General features: G+C 35.7%; 1 protein-coding gene across 5 annotated transcripts in view; it reads right to left on the bottom strand.

Annotated features, from left to right (window-relative positions):
* KIDINS220 (kinase D interacting substrate 220) overlaps positions 1-26,230 on the bottom strand; it is a 73,182-nt gene that overhangs the window by 28,362 nt on the left and 18,590 nt on the right. For all 5 annotated transcript variants that reach the window (XM_035543132.2, XM_050710035.1, XM_035543133.2 and 2 more), the window contains exons 10-22: positions 25,067-25,165; positions 24,199-24,297; positions 22,707-22,884; positions 21,925-22,089; positions 20,383-20,562; positions 19,881-20,046; positions 18,833-18,984; positions 16,225-16,514; positions 14,653-14,793; positions 13,770-14,013; positions 13,525-13,613; positions 13,027-13,171; positions 10,787-10,949 (exon numbers count right to left, since the gene is read on the bottom strand). In XM_035543132.2, the coding sequence (XP_035399025.1) occupies positions 10,787-10,949; positions 13,027-13,171; positions 13,525-13,613; positions 13,770-14,013; positions 14,653-14,793; positions 16,225-16,514; positions 18,833-18,984; positions 19,881-20,046; positions 20,383-20,562; positions 21,925-22,089; positions 22,707-22,884; positions 24,199-24,297; positions 25,067-25,165 (2,111 nt within the window). The remainder of the gene's footprint in view (positions 1-10,786; positions 10,950-13,026; positions 13,172-13,524; positions 13,614-13,769; positions 14,014-14,652; positions 14,794-16,224; positions 16,515-18,832; positions 18,985-19,880; positions 20,047-20,382; positions 20,563-21,924; positions 22,090-22,706; positions 22,885-24,198; positions 24,298-25,066; positions 25,166-26,230) is intronic.

Genomic DNA, 26,230 nt, shown 5'->3' with positions numbered 1-26,230 from the left:
CTGATCAGCTTTTCCTCCACTCCTTTTCTCTCCCTAGCATCTTCTCATCTGAACTCCCTTCTTACTTGTCACACCCTCTGGTACTCTCTTTGCTTCTGTTACGTCATGCCTCATGCAGGTCTGTTTAGTACACAGTCTGGGAAATGATGATCTACTACTCAGTTGGTATGCTGCCTATTAATATTGAGACCACACTATTTGCACCATGAGAAACATAACTATGTGCCCCACATTATAAGTACGAGACAATAAAAGGAAACTAAGAAAAAAAAACAAAAGGCAGGTTAAATATTTAGAGGTAATGCCTCACTGTGAGGTCTACACGAGTAATCAACTGTCTCCTGAAAAGAAGTGATTTATTTAAACCTGGCCTGGGTAAAAGATTATTGCACAGAACATTATGGCCAGAGCGATGAACGTGGCACCTTTGGTTTCTATAATCACTAAAAAGCTACACTTCTTAAATTAATATATCAATAGATTTTAGACAAGTTGCAAATCCCTCAAAAGTTAATTTCGCCCTTTTTATTAAAAGGCATTTAAACAGTGTCAAAACTGGAATTAATATAATAACCTTCTAGAAAAGTTACATTTCAAGTGATCTTGCTCATTTTTAATCGCTAGAAATTTGCGGAAAACATCTAACATACTTTTTAGAAGAATAATTTAGTAGATACTTGTCTCAACCACTGTAATGGAAAAGTAGACAGATAATGCTTATCATCAGTTTTTATTTTACTCTGTTTCTTCTTACTTATGTATATTAACAAAAAAACTCAAATGATTTAGACAAAAGCTTTTAGCTCAACACATAATTGCAACAAAATTACAATAATTGTACCAATTAAAATAATCCTGAATGAACAGTTTGTCATCTTAATGTTCCAATGGTTTACAGAAGGATCTACTTAATTAGCTGAAATTGCTTTCCAATGTTAGTATCAAATGTCATTTGTTAAAAGTTGAACGATTTCGAAAATAATTTAACAAAGCAATTTTACAAAACACCAAGAACCAACATTTTCTTTTCAGCTGAATAAAGCAAGCAGATGTGTCATCAAATTGCTATAAAAATAAATGAGCCTTTATATGTGGAAAAATAAATTTTACTACTAGTGCTACTGAATACTATTTTCCTTTTTTTTTAAATGATATTAAATTATTTTATTAAAGAAATTGATTTCATTTATGCCTTGGTGGTATTTTTAGTACACTGTAAATACACTTTCTTGAATTGAAGTAGTAAACAATGAAGTACCAATATTCAACTACAGGTAAAACAGCAATGTTTTAACCCAAGTCACTTCCTGATTTAGTTCACACGGGCTTATCATACAAAAGATTTGAACTTATCAGTAAAATATGGCACCCGTGAAACCACACGATACAACTCCAAATTCACAATAATCAACCATTGTTAGATTTGCTACTAAATTAGTCTTTACCAGTTTAACCTGGGGTGGGGAAAAAGAGGATGAGTTGTCCAGTAACTGTCTAGTAACAAGAGACTAAGTTTTTCTCTGGTTACCATTAGCAGAGGTAACTGTTTCTATGGCTACTTCCAAAAAGGGGTAACTTCAATAAAAAGACTGGGGAGAGAAAAAAAAAAAAAAGCAAAATCTTACACCCATACTAAAACTGGAAAGACAGTATCTAGAACTGAAGAAGACAAGAAATGCCAATACTTTCCATGATTTATGTATCAGTCAGAGCAGATGTCTTCTACAAATTATTCCTTAGAACGTTACAACAGTTGTAAAACCATTAAAAAAGTATTAAGTGAGCTATGGCTGGCTTAGATCCTTTAGTCCTGCAGACAAAAAGAATCCTGAGTAAAAGAAAGCTATTATGTTACTCTTCTAAATTTGGTGTTTTTTGCTTTGGCATATGGATTTGCCATCCACTATAGGTAGGCATGCCTATGTATGTGCAAATACTGCAGAGGTTATATTCGGCCAGACTGATTAATGAATTGTATGTTAAAACAACAGCAACATACAGCACTGAGGAAAGCAGAACCATTTTCTCATTCTGGAAGACATCTCATTTTTCAAACTCAAAGACTTAAGATTCTTGATTTCCATAGTCTTCCTTAGCTTCCAAGAAGCATGTTTTCAAGGAAATTAAGTAAAGGATGGAGCTCCTAATCTGAACAGATGGTTTCTGAGAGTTTCTTCTATCTTGAGCCAAGCTATAATGTTCTAATATTTTGAACGTAACGAGTTTAAGAATAGGCATGTCACAGAAATTCTGGGACCAGCAACAACTTGCCAATATCTTCACAAAGCTCGGTTTCAGCAAAGCCTGGGAAAAGAGTGATGGTTAAGATGTCCCTCACAACATCCCTCATGACAAGCAGAGCAAGATCAAAACCAGCCGGTAGGAAACGCTTGAGCAGAAGGCCATGTGAATACCTAAATACTGTGTCATCGAACAAAATGTAAGTTCAGTTCTGGGGACAAGGACTCTTCTCCAAGCACTAACATAGTGAGTCAGGGTCTCCCTTAGGGCATCCTCCCTAGACACCAGTTTTCAGTTTTATTTCTTACTGTTTCACCATGTAATGGCTAGAATTATGTTCAGAACGATAAGTCACCTAGATCCCATCTGCATGAGAGAGAGGAAAATACTCACCACGGATCTATCAAATTTTTGAGTCAACGTCCTATCCCCAGTGGTATCCAGACATGACCATGAGGAAATTCTTACAGACTAACATCAACTTCACATTGACTTTTTCCTTCCTACCCAAGGAGCCCTTCACAGCAAACAGGTCATTAAATTGTCCTGGTAGGCCACAATCCGTTCCCTGCCATTTTCCTTTCAAAGGACAATTGGCACTTCACTCCATTGGAGTGTCCAGGCCTGCCTGGGCAACTCATCACATTCACCAGGATCTGAAGGTTTCTGCGAATGGCCATAGAGCCTGCCCCAATACCTGGCATAACTGCTTTAAACGCAGAACGTTATATAAAATAGTCACTGCCACTCCTCCCCTTCTACATGTATTTTTGAATTAAATTAGCCTTAGCTGCTGTGTTGTATGCTGAATTTGATCTTTTCCTCCTGTTGTAAAAATGTTCAAGATACTTACTTAATTTGCGCTCACTTTTTAAGGGCATCAGCTACTGTCTCTCAAGGATCCCGAATAGGCTTTAGATGCAAGGAAAACACTACAAGACTCAACTTAGGCCTCTCATTAGCAGTTCTGGCTATTCACACTGGCAGAACTGTAGATGCTGCAGGATCTTCTGGAGTAAAAATGTAGACATCTGCAGTTTTTCAAGTGTTTATAAGTTTGTTTAATCTTTTTCTGAATTGCACTCTTGAACTCAAAGAGCATATATGTGCCTGTGTAAACCTTACCTTATTAAAACTATGTAAACCGTAGCACGTGGAACAGACTTCAACCAGCTGAGTCTGCCAAACCACAAGCAGCCTTAAAAAGTGACAAGGCTGCTAAAGCCACCATATCTAGAAGAGAACTGGGTAGCTCACACATGCAGCCTCTCTCATTAACAACTGCAGAATTCAGAAGGACAAGTGCCTACTGGCAAGATGGTTACAAAATCACTTCAGTGACTTCTAGGAACATCCTCCAATAGACAAAGCACAACAGATTTTAGTTCTTGCCGTGGTGAGGACATGAAAAGATGTTTACATATTATATAGACCATTTCATTTACTGAGTAAACTTAATGAGGAAAAGAAGATATTCCCTCTCAATCAGTTTTAGCATCAAGATTATTAAATTGACATAGTATCAAAATCAAGTCACTGCTTTCTATAGCCTAAAACAGTAGAAAATACCAAACAACATAAGATGGCTCAGAGGCTCAAACTGAAATGATTAACTAAGGTCTCTATGGAAAAGAAATGACTCAAACAGCTCAGACTCTAGGAAAACTTGAGACTCCAAAACAAAGAAAACATTTCTTTCAAGAAAAAGCAAAACTAGGATTCCTCGCAGCATAGGAAGTAGGACAGTGATGACATTCACAGAAAAACATGAAGTGAAACTAGGGCTCTTCTCATCCTCTGTAATATCTCTTCCACTTTAGTACATTCTATTTGAAATGCAGTGACTAGAGTCCCAGCATTCAGAATTTATATACATAACAGATTTATTTAATAAAATAATTTCCTTTTATTTCTTTGCTAATAATTCCTACAGACAATTTCCTTTTCTGACTGTTGCTGAGCACTGAACATATTTTTTTTCAGAGAATCATCAGCAACGGATTTGTGAATTCCTTTCCTAGGTACAGATTTACAGCCCATTACTACGTTAGCAGGATTACAGATGAGATCATTTTCCCTGCTATGTTATGATACATATAACCACAATGACTTGCATCTGCAATTTGCTCATAGCTACTTTCACAACCCTCCACAAAACAGTTGTCCTGATTTTTATCTCCACATTGTATTTTCTCCCTCTGTCCAAGAATTTACAGGTACATCAAAGAGCTCAAGTACTATCTTTCTAAACCTTATCTGCAAGTTTCTCATCAGTCTCTCTCCTATGTTTTGCTTCCCTCGATCTTGACTGCTATTACCCTCAATTTTAATATTTGTAAATGTATTAGGGACATGGTTTAGTGGGTGATATTGGTGGTAGGGGGATGGTTGGACCAGATGATCTTGGAGGTCTTTTCCAACCTTCATGATTCTATGATTTTAACCAAGATCCTGATCTAAGAGTATTTAGAACTTCCAAGATTTCCAAACATTACATCACATTCTTTACATACTCACTGATTCATTTGAGAATTCAGATTTCTTGAAACGTATCTTCTCTACAAAAGCCACTGTGGCTTTTCTCAGTATATCCTCTATTTAGACCTGGCACTCGTATTCATTCTGGTGTCATGGATATTTTATGTAGGCTTCAAACAAGAGAGCATTCCCATGGTTGGCCAGTTTACAAGTCTGAGAGGTATCGGTTGCTAACATTCAATAGAAACTTGCTTTAATCTGACAACTTGATTCTCTGACAACTTCATTTACAGAATGCCCAAGTATTTTATTACACCTCAGGGTTTTAAAACATTTTTTTCTGCAACTTCTACGTGCCATTTTGCCACAGAACTGACATTAGGGAGACTCTTCACAGCAACACAGAAGAGAACTCAACACAACGTAAATGCAGCGAAATATTAACTGTGTATTACAGTTATAAACAAAATGGTAAAAACAATGAAACCAGACCAGGAAAAACATGTGGCTAATGACCGCAGAATAACCGAAACACCAAAATGGAAGGAGAACACCATAGATGAGAAATCAAAATGGCACACTAACCTAACAAGGAAAGAGACTGCATGAAAAACCTGATGGTGAAAGATTACTTGAAAAGGCAACAGATAAACCCAAGACAGTAAATACTGGTGCTAATCAGTACACCAACTGGAAAGCTGAACATAAAGATCCGGACCAGCAATGGCTGGAGAGTAAGAGGATAGAAATGAGACCACACAACAAGTCAGTTTAAGGCAGTAAGAAGATTGAAGATATTTTTCTGCAGAATCTGGACTGAAATTCAACACAGACTCAACATTTTTATTTTCAAAATTGGACACAATTACAAAACATGTGCTTGCTGCTCTCTAACAAAGGAAAATTATAACCCAGCACCTCTACCTGTTACTACGGGAGAACTAAGCAACTCCAGCCCACAAGGATTGTCCACAGAGATGTGCCTGTGTTGCAAATTGAAGCCTTATTTTGTTGGGTTTTGTTTTGCTTTGTTTTATACAACTTAGGGAAATCTTGCCCATGCAACATTCAATAGGATCTCCCATCTCTGAGTAGTATGACACAGGAAAAATATGACTCCTGAAGAACTGTTTTCATACTCATCAATAGTCTTCCATATTCACCAGCACAGTATAGAAAAGCACTAGCAAATTTATTTTCTGCAGCAATCCTTCATGATAATATAGTAGTTAGCTTTTTTTTTTTTTAAAGCTGAAACAAAGACGTATATATTTTTATTTAGCAATAAATTTTATACTTACTTTTTCTTCCAGAGCACTTCAGCTACTGAAAGCAGAGCTCCCACTAGCTTCAGACACAGCTTTGAATACGCAGCACTCACTAACATCAGCCTACAGAATCATAAGCTGTATGCCATCTCCCAGAGGTACAAATACCATCCAAGTGAAGGGTACGATAGAGGTGACTAAGTACAGCATCACACAAACTCCGACACATAGTTCTAGAGCAGCTTTCAGTTACCTTACTTTAGTTTTCCTGTTCCACTGAACTACAAGAGACAACAGCAAGATGTGACAGAAAGCAGCCCTCCCCTTTGCTACATACCTGTCTACATGGTTTACAAAATTAAATTCTGGAAATTACAAGACAAGATTCCTCTGTGGAAAAATAGCATATGATCATTTAAAATCATGTATTTTATTTGCAGTTAATTCCCTTCTGTGTATGCATTGATTTTATTCTTCCATTTCTTAATGCTTGATGACCATTTGGATTCTTTTCCTTTAGTTTTATACGCTGTGAGTGCGTTCCTTATTCTCTGAAATAATACTGAAAAAAAAAGCATCTAGTGAAGAAGATCACTAATTTTAAATATGAACACTGACAACCCTCAGACGAACAAGAAGCTGTGAGCGCTGCATGGGGCAGACAGGTATTCTGCTAGTGCCACCTGCCGGCACAGCCCCACAGCATCACACTCCCTACAGCACAGACTGCACTGCGCACTGAGAAGCTGGCCATAACCTGCCTCCAAAGATACAGCAGTAAAACAAGATGTTATTACCACCTGTCATACACCCTCAGCGCAGGCACAAGATATCTGTTGCAACTCTTCAGTTGCGGGTACCTATAGCAGATCTATCCGTCGCGTTAGCCTCCTGCCCCACACGATCTGCAGCTCAGAGGAAGAGCTCTGACTGTAAGGGAAGCTTTGCGACTCAAAGTCTGTAACACAGGAACTGTTCAAGTTGAAAAAAGTGACTATAATATTAAAGCATTTTCCTCATGTGGAGAAAGTGATCAAATGCCGAAGACTCCTATAGGTTTAACAGAACCTCCAAAATTGCCACCGTCAAAAGGAGGTGCCCAAGCAGAGCCCTCTCCTCACACACTCAGGATTAAGAAATGCATCAAACCCAAAGAATTATTTGCAGCATTACAACAAGAAGCATTCTGACACAAGCTATTCAACACTAGGCAAGTTATATTCTTGATCCTGTTCTAAAGTACTGAAATGTTCTCAAAAAATCCTTCCAGAATAGCCAGAGAAGTAGTAACAAGAACACAGTTCAGGAGCAGAAATTATATAAGTATCAAAATTGGTATCTATTCACAAGACTCCAAATGGGAAAGCTGTTTTTACGAACTAGAAAACCTAAGGAAACAGAAATTGAAGTTCTAAAATAGGAGCTAAACTAAATACCCCCTTTTGAACTGATACAGAAGCAGATATTCAAGCCAAATTACTTCAAACAGTAGTAGATAAAGAACAGCAATGACATAGAAAGGATTATTTTGGATAAAACAATTTTTAGAGCATCAGATAATCCTGGAAAAGAGTTCACAGACCTTTTCATACTCAGCATATGGTAAATATAATCATCCAAGTCATCAGACAGATGAGACCTCAGCTTTATCACTACATCAGGAGAGTTGTATATTTAGTTCCTTACACAGGTTCAAAAGAAGTGGGTGAGAGAGACATCGCCTCTCTTCCTGAGCATGTAGCAATGTTATGATTTTTTTTTTTATTGGTTAAAAATAGCCAACTTCCTTGTAGTTTTTATTATTTCCATATCAAATTGTCCTGTTGGTATTTCTTCGCAGGAGAGAATCCTGAATATAGGTCTTCTTGGCCTTTCCCTTGCTTTCCTGGTGTTGCAGATACCAATACAAACAAGCATTACCTGAAGATGATCATTACCTTCCCTGTTCCACTATATGGTACAGGGTTCTTCAAGTTACAGATCCTTTATACACTATAAATGGACTTAAAAGTTTATTAATGCTTATGTAATGCATTGGCAAGCTACTCCAGTGGCTATACTACTTCCAAATACAACCTACGCAGCAAGAGGACTCATGCAACCCCTCCACGCCTGAACTAATGAATCCTGACACACTCCAGTTGGCACTGAGTACCAGCCATTCAAGTGTCTCTACTAACAACAAACAATCCAGAGCCTGAATAAGTCCTTCACCTTCAGTCATGACTGTCCTTTCCTTCTCCTCAGGGTGGTTTACCACAAATTTAACGGCTTATATTGGAATGATTTGTACTACCTGTTTCTGAGAATAATTCAGCTCTCTCATACTTCCTTTGCCTCATCAGAAACTACATACACATTGGTATATCTTTAAGACAGCGTTGGACTTTGATCACTCCAAAGTGATTCATTACTGCTGTTGCTAATAATCAAAAGGCAGTAATGAGCCCCACAAACTAATTCCAGGTATACCTTTGTAGCTAGGTATGTAAAGGCTCTCTGGTGAAAGAAGAGTATTATTGTACATAGCAGAAGATTGACAATGTCCCAACATACGAAGTACAAGAGACATCACTACAGGAGAACCCAATATGATGAAAGGATTAAGATCCCAAGTAAGAGAGTTAAGCAACTGTATACAGCTTGTCAGCAGGGTGATGAAATAAACAGAAATAACTGGAATTTAGCATTACTGGAAAGGGAGTGCTTACATATTGATTTCAGAGTAAGAATCTCCCATGTTTACTGTGTACTGGTACAAATTGGATTGTAAAACAGAGACTAAATTGCATGTGACTAGAAAAATCATTCCAAAAAAAACCTCAGCAGGTAACTACCTGACAATGCTGATTACCCTCTAGCATTAAGCAGTAAATGGCAACAGGGAATGAAGAAAAAAATAAAGGAAATAATCTGTATCCATAAAAAGGTTTTGCTTAGATATAATGTTAAGATCCTTCAGAAATAGTGGCACAGACTATTTCTTCCTCAGGACAAAATCACCTGTTCGTTTGGCCCTAAAATGGCTTAGTGTAAAACTGTTTAATAACTTTAAAAGGAAAGAAAATTGAGGTTTTCCTATTTTCCATAGTTTTAAAGACAAAACAACGCCTTATCCCTAGTCCTATGTATTTCTCTCATACTGACTGATCTGGAATTAAAAATCATCAGGGGCAGGGGGAAGGAACTGTCCTTAAAATTAAGTTGTTTGCTCAGCCCCAGACACGATTCTGATAGCTAAAAAACAATGTCAATGAACTTGGTTCATTGACTAGTAGCAATAAGACCAGACAAGGATGCAGTCTGCATTTAAGTAAGAAAGGGTAGTTGGATAAACAACGAAAATACAGAATTATAAAACGTGCCATACAGCAAATCTAAATAAAGGTAAAAGTCAGAAATATCTATAGCAGGGGTACTGGAAAGTATGAGAGGAGAGGGATTCTGAATTATTGTACTCACCTGGACCACATAAATAGTTCGGACACTAGCCTTATGAACCCCATATTTTAATCAGTACATTTTCTCAGGTACCTTACACTCAAAGAGAAAGTGCAAGACCTAGAAACTGTGGATTCATTCTCTATAGGAAAGTGGGTTTGTTTGTTTCTAAATCATCACTTATTTACCTCTTAAGTTTGGTATTTCATCACCAACACCTTCAACCTAAAGCCACTCCAGTCTACTACATGCCTTCATCCAACTTCAGTCCTAGACCTCATCATGCCCAGTTCCCCCTTGTCCCTCTACCTTCTGGGTTCTCTGACTGCATTTCCCAACACAAACCATCCCAGCCTTCTTTCCCAATCAATTCTAGTTCTATTGTCATAACACTTCAACCATTTCCAGCCCAACCCAGACCCTCATCCAATTCATCTTCTCCCATTCCTCAGCTCTAAGCCCAGGGCACCTTCCCAAAATTTGCAGTGTCCAGGGAAGGAATGCAAAGGAGAATATACTTGGACAGAAAAGTCTCCGGATTTTCTGGCAACTTCTTCAGTCAGTCCCAGTCTTCCCTCTTTACCTCAACCATTTCAGCTCATCTCAGAAATGTGTTAAAAAAGTCAAATTCTACTTCCTTTCACTGACTTTAATCCTCAGATTCTGCTTCCACCCCTGCCCCCCAAAGGGCCTAACTCCCAGCCACATTCTCTCTTTTTATTCCTCCTCCTGTCACCAAGTCATTTGCCACAATTCACGTTTCCTTTCTTAAAAGCAGCCAGGTTCTAGAGAGGCGCATTCACTGGCAACACAGGCACCACTTCCTCTCAGCTGCAATACCTGGATAGCACTTATGGACAGCAACTCTATCAGCAACCAAGAAAGAAAGCCACGTTTAAAGAAAGCCACATTTAAGCCGCGTATTTCTTAGCTACAGCAAAAGGCACTGCTATAGTCCCAAGCACACTTCGAGAGCACTGAAACTCCAGAGATCTTTACCACTAAAGGCAGCTTGCAGAGCTCAGTTCAGATTCTGATTTCTAACTAGAAAAAACTTCTGTCCTGACCATGGTCAAGATGAAAATTGTATCATGAAATAGAAACACAGCCAGCTATCCATAAAAGAATTCCAATACATTTTTCTTTGCTTTTAATATAAAGCATACATCTTCACGTAGTGCATTACATAGCAATGAAAGTCATTTTAAAAGTTGTCAGAAGTTAACAGAAGAGAGTAAGATTGTATAAATTCTCGATTACAACTTGGTAGCTGTTGGAAAGCCATGCTATTCCAATAAACATTAGTAATGATTATTTTAATAACTGAAAGTACATACTATTATCAGAATAACACCTACCTCTCATATATGGTTTTCAAAGTCAGCTGATCTGGAACACCTTCAGTCTCTTCAAGATGCAGTATGAGCCATGATGTTCTGTACGGCCACTGCTCTGTGAGATTGATCCAACTAGCCAGCCTATCCCAATTGAACGTGATCTGATTAGCTCTCAACAAGCGACCTAATACAAGAAAGCAGGAAAAAAAAACCACAGGAAGGTTGGTGCTTTTTTTTTTTTTTTTAAAACACTTTTCCTTTTGAAAGGTCTGTTTTCACCTAAGTCATCACTAGATACAAAGATCAACAGAAAAAAAAAGCCATTAACATTCTTCTATCAATTATATTAGCATTAAATTAATGGAACAGAAAATAAGCCTTTTTTTTTTTTTGTATTTTTACTTATTTTAGAACAGCAGTTATACATTCAATTCTTTATAATCTGAATGTAGGGATATTTCAGAGAAATTGTATATAAATTGAGATATTAATATTATATTATTACAATTGAGATATTAAGACAATATCTCAATTATATTATTATAGCTGAGATATTAAGACAATTTCTCTGAACAATGCAAGCACTGGGAATGCAACTTCAGAGACAGCCAGCAACTCTGTGTTATGCAAGCTGGTTGGACAGAGCTGAAGCCCAGCTCAGAGACATACTACCGTGTCTTTGTGTCATACTTCCCACTGAGAAGACCACCTCAACTCTACATCAGACCTGAACCAGTTCCACCAATCAGGAAATTTTGTTCTCTCGAATGCAATGTTAAATTGGGCACTGGATGCAGCACTGATATTGCTGTAGCAGGTTTCTGCAGCTAAATGTATCAGCGAGAATCAGTTCAAGTTTGGCTTGAATCATTACTCTGTGCACCCACTGGTAAAGCAAACACCCTACGTGAGACCTGCAATAACTGCAGCAGGTTTATTAGCTCCAGCTATGTGCCGTGCAATGGTGACAGGATGATTTCTGACCTGTACCCAGCACAGGCAATACAGCTACAATCACCTGATGTTGAACTTACTGCTGAACCTGTTGAACCCATGCTTAATATGCATGCAGAGAACTGCAGTATTTTCACACCTGTTAAAGTTTCATTACTAAAATTCTCCCTCAAATGATTCAGCTCTCATTAGAAATTTAAGAGATTATTTAAGCATTAAGTATTAATCTAAAAAGACAGGTCATTTAATATAACCTTTTATTGCTAATATAAGGTAGGTAGGATAGAATTGGATCATAGTCTTCCTAGCAATCAAATTTCATTAGGCATACTAAAGTAAGAACTTTTAGAAATTCTATTTTCATCAACATACGCTAGAGCTTATGATAATTTGATTAATGCTGGAATAGAGCAGTGCTCTTTGCCTTCAAAACACACTATTATTCACTTTGTTCTCCAGCTGTACAGTGCAATGCTACTCATCATTTAGTGAGGTCTTTTACCATAAGACCAGGTCCTCAAATTAAAGGAGTTGAAATGGCATAAAAACAAGTAAACTATTTTATTCAAGGTAAGAGTTCTGCAGCAGAGGAGCTGTAGGCAGTGGGATTAACATAATCTTTCAAGACCCCCCCTAAAATGAGGCGTAGGAATCTGTAACTAGAATCATTGTTATAGAAGTGCTCAAAGGTACAGCAGTTCACCCTAGAACACCACTGATATCTCAGGGGCCAGTGGGAAAGCTACAATTGTTGTAAGATTAGATGCAAAGAAAAGAACAAAACAAAGGCAAACGTATGTGCAGTAAACGCAACATTTTTTCTCTTAGCTATTTCAAATCTTAAAAACGCTACCTGTGCTTTCACAGAACTCAGCTCTAAGTAGAGGAATAACCATTTACTGTCTGCTCAATTACTATGCTACTCATAATTTTACGAGCTATGAAGTTTGCTTACCAGGGGCAAAATGTTCTCCTGAATTTACCTACCTGTTTGGATCCTAACCTATCTAATGAACGTAACTTATTATACTAAATATGCAAGTTAAATAGTATTAAAATATTTTGAAGTATTAAGGACAATACACCTGATAGATCTGTGTATCCCTTACATTTTCCAATTAGTCTTAGAAACTGTTAATATTATTTGTTTCACTAGTGTGAACAAAGGTAATTTTCTACAAGGGTCTAAAACCTAATCATAAACATTCAGAACACAAAGCCGGGAACACTGAAAACGACAGAATTTCATCATTCATAGAAAGCTGATATTGGCTTTTCACAGCAAAAAAAATATGGGCCACACTTACCTGTCACTGAAACTATATTTAGTAATCTTCTCATGGTCTGAGGACTGATATCACTGAACCAATCCTCTGTAACCAAAAGCTTTGTCAAATCAAAAGACATTTGGCGGGTAATGGTACGTTGCATCTGCCGTCTTCGATAAGTATCCTTACAGAAAAAACAAGAAAGGAATACTGATCAGTATCAAGAACTTCTATGTACTCTAAATTAACTGAATTTTACTTTACAATAAAGTTAAAACCTTTCTAAATATATACGTGATATCTATATATATTTATCCTCTTTGAGGCAGCATCAGTCTACTGATTTAAAAATGTACTTTTCCTACATTGATCATGTAGGAAAATGTGTTCATGTATTAATGTATCATGTATTAATTTCACATGAATGGTTTGGTAAGTCTTCAAAGTTGACACCAGTAAATGCATTAAAGAAACGTGAGGGGAAAAAAAGAAGAAGTATTACTAGCATTAGACGTTTTAGTATAAAATCTCTCTCACCCGCCTATTGAGAGCAGTTTTGCTACCAAGTTTGGTCATCTCTCCAAGGCTGTTCTGAGAAACTCTTCTGTCAACCTCTTCATGCAACCCTGTCAGAGGGGACAAAAAAGGCATTTTCTCCATTCACATATATTTGACTATGAAGTAACATTAATGATCTACCAATTTTTTAAATAGTTTGTTCCAGGAAACAGGTTTTATCGCTGGTTTTGTAACTTTCGTACCATCCTCCTGAGTAACTTTACCTGCATTATCTGTATAAGGAACATCTCCATTGGTTGTTGAAGCTACCATCAGCTTTTTCGCATTACTGAGCCCTCGGCTATTTAGAAAAACAGGCAGATGGACTATATTTCGCATGTAATCATGTCCATTTATGTTAGAATCCCGTAGAACACTGTTGAGATTCTGGTTAATAGCCTTTATTATGATGTGTGGGTCACTTGCAAAAATAGCAATAAATGGGCCTTTGGAAAACAAGACTCGCACCTGTAAGAAAGTAGACAGTAAGCTCTGTTAGTAACTGTGGATCATTTGAACATCTGACTCAACATGTTATATTCACTCTGTCCTAGTTATAAACTTGAAAGGACAATGGATGCGCAAAGATATCTCATATTGGAATAACTGACATCTAATGTTAAGTACTCGTACAGAATTAGAAATAAACATACTTAACACATGAGCAAAAGTACTTAAAGTAGAAGTCACTACCAAGAAAATATTACGGGTGGATGTCATAGGTCCCTTCCGTCCCCCTCAAATATTTAGCATTTAAGTATTTTTCACCTGAAGTACTTTGAAAGTAAGTATGACAAACCTCTCCAAACAATCTAAGTTTGTTTCAATAGGATATTAATTTTCAATAATTTACACCTGTTGATTTGAAAATATTTAGCAAATTAACATGTGTAGTGCTACTGTGATTTAATTTCCGATTTCTGAAAGCCATTGCTCTTAGTGTTATAGCTATGCCAGCATACACAAGCGTGAAAAAAAGACCAATACAACACAAACTCTATATATGTGCTTTCCATCTGCAGAAAATACGTAATAGCTGGATGCATCTGAGTCTATCTATGGAAGAGAGAAAGCCAGAGATCGTCTCTATAAAGTGACCTAACTCACAGTATCAAGCATCTGTAAGACTTTGTCCTGTTCACAAGCATCCAATCCATCAATAATTACAACAAGCCTTGTCTGATTCTGAGTGAAGCCGTCAATGGTTTTTGCCATTTTGGCCATTAGCTCTACTTCACATTTCAACACCTAAAAAAAAAAAAGAAAAGCAAAGAACATCTTTATAATACCTGAACCTCATAAAAACGTATATGATTCCTTTTGCAATTGCTAACTGCCACAAAAATACTAAAGATTACAAAAATTAATGCTTAAAAATACTGAACTCTCCCCTAGAAGTACAACTGTCCTAAAATATCACTTCCAAAATTTTCTATTTGCACAGAAATGTACAGCCAAACAGCATATTCTACCTCAACATAAATTATTCTTAAATTACATTACAATGTCACTTTATTTAAAGTAATATTTATGCAATGTAAATCAATTTTTCCAGAGTAAGCGAAAGATTATTTGTAGTTTCGGCTAACCCCCCCAACTGCTTTGCATAATAAGTACAATAAAATTATCCATCTGCCTTCCATCCAAACTAACTGTACTATTACTGTCAGGCTCAGTCACTCCTATTCAGTATATATATAATCTGAAGGGTTTTTTTTTTTCATTTTTGTCAAATGTTTTGAACATCAAGTTAGACATGTAACAACTAGCCCTAATGCAGATGAATTCCACCTTTGTTTCTGTTTTTATTTTCGCAATTACCAGCTACACATTTAAATCGATCCTCCCCTAGCTTTATCTTGAATGCACACATTAAAAAGAGATGTCATATGAATAACTCCCCAGAAATGCCCATTTCTTTCCTTGGATTGCAAAGGAGAAACGTAACTTTTAAATGTCTGAAGCAATGCAAGATGAATACAATTCAAAAAAAAAACAACAATTCTCAGGAAGCACAGTAGCAGTACACAGATGAGGCGTACTGTGCTACACAAAGATTGACAAAATGCATTGTTATACAATACTTCAGCTGCAATCTATGGGGTTAACCATCAGGATACTAAAATTTATTTTCAAATAGGAGCACACAGGATATTTCATGACAGTCTGATGTACATAGTTTAGATGCAACCCTGCAAAACAGTATTATTTTCTATCATTTATCAAGAAATAGGTGAACCATTTCGGAATCAATGTTCTTTCAGTGCTACCATTCCTTTCCTGGGAAAGAGGTCTTACAGCCAGCCGGCCAATTAGACTTGGTTTTTCAAGCCTATTTGGCTTCAGAATATTTAAGAAGTTATTCTTTCTAATCTTACAATCTAAAGTTAGCTTCTATTAAACACTAATCATTTAGAACAGTTGTTTTCATAATGCTTTCCTCCTGAAAACATAATCCAAATTTAACACTCCCAACTGAGTGGGCAAATCACCTAAGATCACTAACGTTAGATCATTAAGTTTAACAAGTGGACCAGAAGTGTTCTTTCCTAAAAAAAAGGCTCATTTCAACGTTGAGAAATTTGGCGTAATGAAATTAACAGTACCCCATCTTAAGAAGGCTACAGGTTTGGGGGTTCATTTCACTTCTTTTGATGATTAATTCATATATATGCTTACCTTCATGAATCCCTCGCTTTTCAACTTGTGAAGCTTGGAGGCAGCATTGTGAAGACGTTTTCTTTGAGAATTCAAAACTGAATCCATCACTTGCCACCAAGTGCGACAATTCAAGATAAAAGCCAAACCAACAACACATGTAACTGTTATAAGAATAACGTTCACAGTCATGTTTGTTGGTTCTACATTAAAAATTGCCAGCAGGGCAATTGCAGAAACAACACAAGACAATATGAACAGGAAAATCACGAAGGATGGAAGACAGCATGTTTTCTTCCATTTCTTTTTACCTGGGAAAAAAAATTTGCTGTTAAAATGAATTTAAAAGTCATTACAGCTGAATTCAAAGCATATTAACTTGCATACTTTCCATAAAACACTAATTTGCACAAAAGATTACTGTAGCATTACTATCCACTTACGAACATGAAAAAAACACACCTAAATTTACCAAAATTCTTGAAAAACATAAAGCAGAGTTATTTCTTTAATCTTCAGTTTATTTCCACTGTTTCACGAAAACCACGCTGACTCTAAGTTACCGTTATTAAGTAGATTTCACATCAGTGAAATCACCCCTTTTTATGACATCTCTCAGTAACTTATTTACTTAAGCAAATTCTAGGCAAACAGCATGGTAACTACCTGGTTTGAAACAGAAATATGATACTTCAGTAATCTAATAATAATAGTGCCCCTGGAGAACTAACTCAAAGTATCAAGACACGATCTGAGATTGCAGCCCCAGGACTACCTTTTCTTGCATGCTAACACACACCCAAACAACAGAATATGGCAGTACATTAAGGATTAGACAGATTACAAGAGCCTCAGAATATAAACAACTTGGCTTCCACAGGATTGATACGGAAGAGACAGAATATTGCAGTCAGAGGGTTAGCAGAGCTAATGCAATGATCCAAGAAAAAGGTTGGTTGTTTTAACCAAAGCAGCAGCCTCTGCCTATGGGGTTTCTACAAGCACAGAAATTCAAAACTTATCAGTGCCAAAGAACAGAATAATCTAATGTAAAATGATTAAAGCTAAAAAAGAAGAAATAAATCACTATTTGAACTGGAATTAAAAATAAAATATGCTACAGTAAAAGAATATCAGACCATGTATGATATTCTAGGCCAGGGTTTAAGCTGGAAAAATCTTCCACATTGCTGACACGACAGACTGGTTTGTAACACAAGGAAAAGCACCAGAAATGCATCATGACAAGAATGAAGGGCAAGAAGGGAAGAACAACAGCTCAGTTATAATTATAATCAGTTCTAGACATCTTTAAGTAGGAATGCAAGTCTTCTCTAAATAGAGACAAAAATGGATTAGAGACTTATAAATCATCAACAATGAAATGACAATTGAATACGTTTGTCTGTGAGCGTACAGACAGAACACAAGTTAAAGATGCAGAAGATTACAAATAAACCCATATGGAATTTCGATGAGCATCTACAGACAAGAAGCCTGCGAACACCTAGAGATACAGAGACGATGTCACAAGATTGTCAAATAGAGAATTAGGAAGAGCACAGGACAGCAACAGAGCCAAGGAATACAAGACAAAGGTAAGACTACAGATGAATGGGAAAGGGCATTCACTGCAGATAATCACAAGAAGCCAGCACTACAGTGCCATTTGTTAAGCCAAATCCTGTTTTGGGAGAAATTACAGCATCATAAAAGCTATTTTAATGAAATTATGGAGAAAAACTGGAGAATGTCTAATATGGAAATAATAGTGAAAAAAATCCAGATATCGCTTTCATAAAGAACATACAGTGAATTTGAGAAAGAATAACGAAGAACAAGTTGTGCTCAGCAAATAGAACGTTTTTTTCCACCCTCCAGAAGGTACGAGAGACTAAACATTTCATTTTGTGAGAGAAGACAACATCTCATAGATTCCTCAATGTGTGGTCAAGATCAAATATAAATGATGAATAATTAACTGAAGCCAAACTCAAAGCAGAAATAAGCCTTCTATGAATTGAAAACTCAAGAACTCCCTTTCTTCACAGTATCATATGCTGCTCTGTATATATTTTTTTTTTGTAATCTGCAGATGGAACAGTACAAAAAAGTTTCTTCCATTTGGATTAAGTAGAAATACTTCATCCCATCTTACTAGCACATGTAGCCGTTTATGATTTGGGGCTAATATATTCAAAACATTTATCATTTCCAAGAATAAATAGTGGTCACTCAAAAAAGCTCTGAATAAAGATCTAATTAAACAGAAATTTATATTAGATAAAAGTATCCTTTTGTGTCCTGCTAACTCAGACACAACTACTTAGTTGCTACAGAAAACACTACGCCACATCTAAGAGGATGCAACAAAAATATACATTCCAATTGTCACATATGACAACTGCATTTTACAAGAGATATTCCTTTGGGGATTAATAAAATCAAGGTAAGCAAACAAAATAGGGCATTTTTCCCTCCAAGACAACGGAAGGAGAGTTTCCCCTTCTGTATGAATTTCTGCATGACTACAACAGTTTCTAAAAAGACCTTATAATGTGAGAAACAGACCCATAGTAACAGTGCATTGAAATGGTATAATCAGAAGTGTCATTCAGGTAATAAAAACCTTGTGTATCTTCTGTCTTGAAAACTCGAAATAGCCTTGTTGCTAAGAAACCAAATTCTCTTTCACATGCATCAGAGAGGGTAGCAATCATCTCAGCCAATGAAGTTTCTCCACCTACACTGGACAGTCTATTGTAGTCCGTAAACAAAAATCTGAAAGAGAAAAATATACATGTTGTACACTTTGGAAAGCTTTGAGCATTTTGGGGCAACCAAAGCAAAAGTACTTCTACATATCTGCAACTGAGAGTTTTCATTTTGGTTTGGTTTTTCTTCTGAAGTGAAGAAAAAGCTAAAATACTTTAAAAAATTCTACATGAAACTGTATATTTATTTCTTTACCTATTTCTTCTCCTGTTATCAACTTCTTCACCCCACTTTCTATTCTAAAAATTGATTTATTCAATAAGTAGAATCAACTGCATCAATAATGGCACCCCAAACAGCAACAAAAATATCTTTATGATCCCAAATCATATTGAAAAGTATTTTTAAAATTGCATTCTGAGGTATCTTCAAATATTCATGGAGGAAGAAAAAACAAAGAACAAGCCACACAAAATAAAATATCATATCTAAATGATAGGATTAAACAAGACCACAAAACACATCATCTAAATTTTTCTTGCTTTTCAGTAAAGGGGAAGTTTTGAGCAGTCTGATGCTCTACTTCTTACAGGGGAAGAAAAAAAACAAAAACACAAAGACCTTAACAGCAGTAACCAGTGGAACAAGCATTAAGCATAGTTTTCTAGCATAGTTTACCATCTATTAACTCCTTATTTTGTCTGTTCCAAATTTGTCACAAAACATAAATAAATAAACAGTAACTTTTACTGACTTCGGTACAGAGTTTTTCTTGAAATAATTGCCATCTTTTTCACACTGAAGAATTTAACTGCATAAGCTTCTATGGCTACTGTTCTCCAAACAGGAATCTTAACACTTTTTCATGGGAAGATAAACATGATCGTTAAAAAGCACAGTCTGCAAAGTATCAGAGTGAACCTGAATTATTCATTCAAGAGCAAATAAGTGAAATAACCAACCTCACGGGTAAAGCTTTAGTGGTTTGCTCTGGTAACTCTGGTGGGTTCACAAACATGAGCTTGAGAAGCAACTCTAAATATCCAATATGTCTTGCCAATCTTGCACTTAGCACCCAGGCCCAGTTCCAGCTCTCACCTTCCCTTCGGCCACCAAAATAAATTACAGCTGAAATAAAAAGTTTATATGTCAGTCAAAATCCACAACTGAGAGAATCACAAAGGTTACACAGATAAGGCATGGAGCCGAATGAATTTGTAAGTTATTACTAAAAATGAGAAGGCTAAGAGCAACATAGTGAAGTTAATATACAAAGCTTTTCTGTTTTCTAGAATGCCTTCTCAATTACATGCAAAACACAAGAAAAGAGCCAAGAGGTCTCATTTTCTATGAAAACGCTTCATATTTTTTCTGAAGCGCAAAGCATGTCTACAAAACAATAATGGATTCTAAGAACAGATACTAATCAGAAGCCATCACAAACTTCATATAAAATAGACTTACTGAAGAAAATGTAGAGAACTGCTAATAAGCTGAGTGACACTGCTATTCCCAACTTTGCATCCACTGTGAAAGCAAGCAATAAACCCAAGCCTCCACACAGCAAAAGTGTGAGGAATACAATAAGCCAGGAAAACTGAAATAGAGGTTCAATCTGCTGTCCTGCAAAAGTCTTCATTTCATCTAAAAGACAAAGATGAATTAAGATGTTAATTCATTTTAAAACAGAAAGCAAAAAAGATATTGTAATGATCCTCAGCTTTGAGAAGATTTTTTCCTGGGCTAACTTGTTCCTAACATTGACAAAAAAAAAAACAACAGACTAGTCCTTGGATTTCTCTTCAGAAGAAGAGTGAAAAAAAGTTAGTTTCAATACATGCAATGAACAAAACCATTTAAATATGTAATTCTTGCACTGTTTGCTGCAGATCTTCTACTTTTGAACGCTCATTAAAGACATTTCCTTTTCTCCTTCAGAAGTCTAAAACATTTTTATGACAGAAAAAGCAATCTGCCGTAACACTAAAAAAAATCATCCCTGAAATCATTGGATATAACAGTAAAATTTAATCTTATTGTAAAAACACCTGTTTGTCGATGCATGTTTGCTCAAACAGGAATTGTTTAAGAAATTTATTTAGGATCTATTAAATAAGAAATACTAAATGCACAATCCAGATGAATAAGGAGCAGGAACAAAATGCTGAAAAAGTGTTCTCAAAACACAGGAGTTAACAATAAACATCACACTCAAAAATGACAAGTGCACACAGCACTTTGCTTACGACATGAAACATGATGTGAACAGAGAACAGACCTCATTTTAACTAATATGGAAGCTTTTAAAACACAGAAATCACAGAAAACAGGAAACATTAAGACTATTGAAAGCATTTTGAATTAAACAAACATCTCAGAAAAATATCCTTTGTTCAAAAATACCTAAACTGTAAATAAGATGCCCATTTCAACCAGAAGGATTATTTAGAACAGCATGTATACATGCAGGAGGTAACAATGGCTTTCTTCATACATTGCATTTCATTCCTTACGTCATTTCAGAAAGTTCAAAAAGCTCCAAGTAAATAAAAGAGGGGAAGAAAACTTGGTGCAGAGAAAATACGCTACAAAGAAAAATATTAATAGCCTAGAATTTGTTCCTAAACTTTGAGGAGTTAAAAAAAAAAAAAAGACGACATTTTGTTGCTGCTTTGTGCCTCCTACATGTTGGAACCTGATTTGACACCCTCATCCCCCAAGCTGTATTTCAGCAGCCATACTTTCAACAGTTTGTAAAGAACAGATTCACTAATGCAGGTCAATAGACAGCAACACCTCTGGAATGTCTTAACGTTGTTTAACTGAAGAAGGCAAACTACAGATGAACTGATGAATTTTATTGATGGTAAAATTTAGATGTTTTCATTACAGAAACATATTAGACACAGCACTACATAGAACAACATCACATGAGAGAGTTTTTCTAACAGCTGATTTCTATACATGGACTTAAACCTACACAGAAAAGGCTACATCAATTTTTACCTTCCAATTTCTTGAGCAGGAAAGATTTTCCACTTCCCCACTGAGCATATAAGCCTACACAGATCGGTGGCTGCATGGTCGGTTCACTGAGAATATCAGCCAAAGCACTGCTGTACAGATCATAACCCAGCATATCACCATCAGATTCCGTGGGAGACAAGTGTCCTGTAACAGGAATACTATGTTACAGAGCTTTGTTTTAGGAAATCTTCTCGCTATGACAGTTTTCATACACAAAATCATGATAGGCCTACCTGTATTTGTATACATGTTCCTCCCATATATTATTAAAGTGTTATTAACATAGTATTATTATTGGTACATTTTTGTTCCGAGGAATGTTAATCATCCCTATACATGTTACATACTCAAAAGTATTACATCTTACCACAAAAGACTCAAACAAAATCCCAGATCACAGAAAATGAATTAATACTTACATAAGCAAGATCTAAATAAAAAAATATCAACAGAAGTTGCACAGCATCCAATCTCAAAAGGCAAATGTCAAAAATAAAACGTATTTTTGACCTTTATTAGGGATTTCAGAATAACGATTTTCTTCTGCCAGCCTTTTTTTTTTTTTTTTTTTTTAAGAACTCATGAATCACAACATTAAAAAATGAACTTACTAATTATCAATACAGAATTGAATGAATTGGATTCTCAATATGCATGTGATTAAAAATAACAGGAAATTACTCAGATCATCAATAAATAAAGCGCAAATTTTCTTCAGTATAAACTTAGATCTGAGGAAAAGATAAAACAGTTTTACTCACTGGCACCAAATATCTGTGTTAAAATACTCTTCTGGTGGCTACAGTCAATATTGTAAGGTGTTTCTCCTGCTTTGTTAGGTCTATAAAGCAATCTACCATCTTTCGGATTTCGTAAAAGTAGTTCAGCAAGTTTACGGCTTCTTCCACGAATGGCAATATGAAGCGGAGTATCTCCTTTCTGCAATTCAGTGAAAAATTAGTAATATCTAACAAATTCATAGGAAGTAATGACCATATCATAGAATAACAATATCACTTACATTGGAAAAGATCTTCAAGATTTTCGAGTCCGACCATCAACCTGACCTGAGTCCCATCACGTAGCCAATATATTCTACAACCCTTTAGATGCATTATGTATTTGAAATGCATCTTAAGGAACTCACAACAGCATTAAAGCTTTACAGCAAGTATTTTTCCCCTCAAAAAGGTACTATAAAAGTTTAAAAAAAATGTGGAAAAGCACAGGCTCTTATCACGCTAAAGTCAAGTCACTATCTTCTTCCTTAAACATTTATAAACAAAATCTAAGGTTCACAATAACTGTAGTCTATTTAGACAGAAACCAATTCAGAGACTTGTTTAGAGTAAGAGATTATTTCAATTATTAGAATTATTTCAATATCTTCTCAGACTTCTCCAAAAAGCTTTCTGCTAAAAGTTTCCTTATTATACCAAATCAAAAATATTACTTATTTGCTCTAGGTATAAGATAGTTCTAAGAGGTTACAATAGTATCAAATAAGCGTTCATGTATTGCAGAGATTTACCAAAGTAGATAATGCACCAGATGACAAACAATTGTTTTTGTCCCCGTCACTGCTTAGTTTAATGACTATTAATCAAAAATAAACATGAGTGACAATTAACATAATCAACCTCTATACTCTTTTTGAGCATATCAAGAATCATTTTTTCATATCTGAAATTCTCATTCCTGATGTGAAATTTTTTCTTGCCATATGACTAAAAGCACCCTATTTACAAACAAAAAAAAACACAAAATACTAATTATGGGAATAAACTTAAGCATTCTGATCATTTCAGCTATTAAGCATAGGGAAGACTAAGCCCTCTAGATCTTACGTCATATAAAAATTAAATCAAGAAGTAAGTAACAGACATTTTGGTATTGATGACGCATGAGCTATCTTTAAACAAGTATGTAAATACTTAACAACGAACATTGGAAGTTTAAATATTTGCATCAAAATATGTGCTAGCAACAAAAAGGCATCTGATCCAAGCAAAAAAAAAATCAACCAGTTCAATGACTGAAGCTATATAAGCATATAAATGGAACAAGAACCAGTGTTAGCTTCAGTCATTGTTCTGTGTCATTACTAACTAATTTTTACAAAAAAAAAATCCTCATCTATCTTTTTCAAAGTTGATCTCTCTTCCTGTTTTAACCTCGATAGCTCACTATAAAATTTTGTTGCTAAACTAAAATGATTAAACATTCTAAAGTAAATAACCAAGTATTCTTTACCTTGTCTACAGCAGAGACCTTAGCTCCTTTGTCCAGAAGAAGCTCTACTATTTCAATATTTCTCATCTTGGTTGCCTTGATAAGTGGTGTTTCTCCATCCTAAAAGGAAAAAAAAAAAAGCCTAATTAAAAAAGGAAAGCAAGAACACCCAAAAACCAAAAAGCCCTTTCCTGTATACTCCAAAACAAGCAAAAACTAGTGACAGTGTAACAAATTAAATCCTAAACTTTTAAGAGAACTTTTTAGTTACATATGTTTGCATGCAGGTAACAACACTTCAGTGTATCTGTTCTTAAAAAAAAAAAACAGACACTATTATAGATTGATACAAATCACAGCACAAAATGCAAGTGCAAAATAAATTTCTGTAATAGGTGTCAAAGAGAGAAAGAGTGGATTCAGATATAATAAAAGATATTTGAAAAGAGACTCAGGCATGGAAGAGTTAATTTGCTGCTATACATACTACATCCTCTGTTTTTTAAATTCCTGTACAATGCAATAAATGGCAATCTTAACCCAACTTAGTAATATCAGAAACCTCTTTCCTCACTTTCCAGCAGCAGATGCTCTGTTATTTCAAGTGTCAGTGTTGTTGAGGTAAAGCATCCAAAAGATTTCCTCCTACTAAGTTTCAATAGCAAGTGATGTTTATCAATGGTGGACGTTAACATAACTGAAACACCTCTTTTCCAAAACGCAAGATTTATTATTATTTAAAAAAAAAAACAAAACTAAAACAGCATGCAAGGTATTCACACTTGACAAAAAAGTGAATTTGGTACTATGATCTTAATATCACATAGGAGCTGGGAAAACAATAGATGTCAAACAAAGCAAATCATGTCCTCAAAATTCTAATACTTACTTTTGTGCACGTTTCAGTATCGGGGTTGCATTGCAAGATATCCCTCACCATTGTAGCATTTCCTTTCTCAACTGCCCAATATAAAGCAGTTTTATTATCCTGAAAGAGTATTACATGTTATTAGCACTTAAATTTAATTGGATTAATTTCAAAACCTGTATATAAAATGCAATCATATTGAAAACTGCACACAAATCAGCAAATTTTAGCACAATTCAGGGCAAAGGGAAACACTACCAAATCTAACTGGTACACCAGTGGAACTCAGTGGGGAAATCTGGCTATGAAGCGCAAACCTATTTTAAAAACCTGAGCTTTAACAATACGAGCAGAGCCAACCTATCTTGAAACAGTTTCCAAAGCATATCTCCCAAATTATACATGGGTATTCAGTTGTAAATCAAATATATACGTTTTCTAATGAAATAAAAAACCTTTTTCCACAGCATCTTCTTTCTTCCCGTTATATAATATTTATGTTTCTCTTTTTTGTTTGTTTGTTTTGGAGGGTGGTTTGTTTGAAAAGATTTCTATCCTATTAGAACATGGAGGTAACAACCACTTCCAGGCCTTTCAAAAAAATCAATTTTCTTGTCTCTTTTATAGCATATCCCAATAAAACTGTTGCACTCATGGATTGCTTGGTTGTTTAGTTAAAAAAGGACAAAAAAATGAAAGGAAGGGTAGGTAGAAAATATGGAAGCTACTGACTATACTGCTCAATGTAAGCAAGGAAATTTAAGAAAGAGAGAACCAGCCAAGCATAGCGACAGAACTGGCTAAACACCACTGCAAACAGATATTACCTAAGGGGTATCATATATTAATGTAACACCACTATTAAAAAAAATAGTGAATATTAAAATAAATTGCTTATTTAATGTATTTCACCATTTTAAATCTGCGCTGGTGAAATAAGCGCTGGTGAAATAAGTTCAGCGTTCTTTGCTTTTCAACCACTATATAGAATAACTGAAGAAAATGCTGCTTAGCATATCATTACAGTTACATACACCTTTGTCCTGGTTTCAGGTAGGACAGAGTTAATTTTCCTCCTAGTAGCTGGCAGGGTGCTATGTTTTGGATTAGGATGAGAAGAGCGCTGATAACATGCTGATGTTTTAATTGTTGTAGAGCAATGCTTACACCAAGCCAAGGACTTTT

Source organism: Cygnus atratus, chromosome 3, assembly GCF_013377495.2.
Source record: "Cygnus atratus isolate AKBS03 ecotype Queensland, Australia chromosome 3, CAtr_DNAZoo_HiC_assembly, whole genome shotgun sequence".
NCBI lineage: Eukaryota > Metazoa > Chordata > Aves > Anseriformes > Anatidae > Cygnus > Cygnus atratus.
Note: the sequence above shows the minus strand (reverse complement) of the source record. Positions and strands in the feature narration are given on the sequence as shown.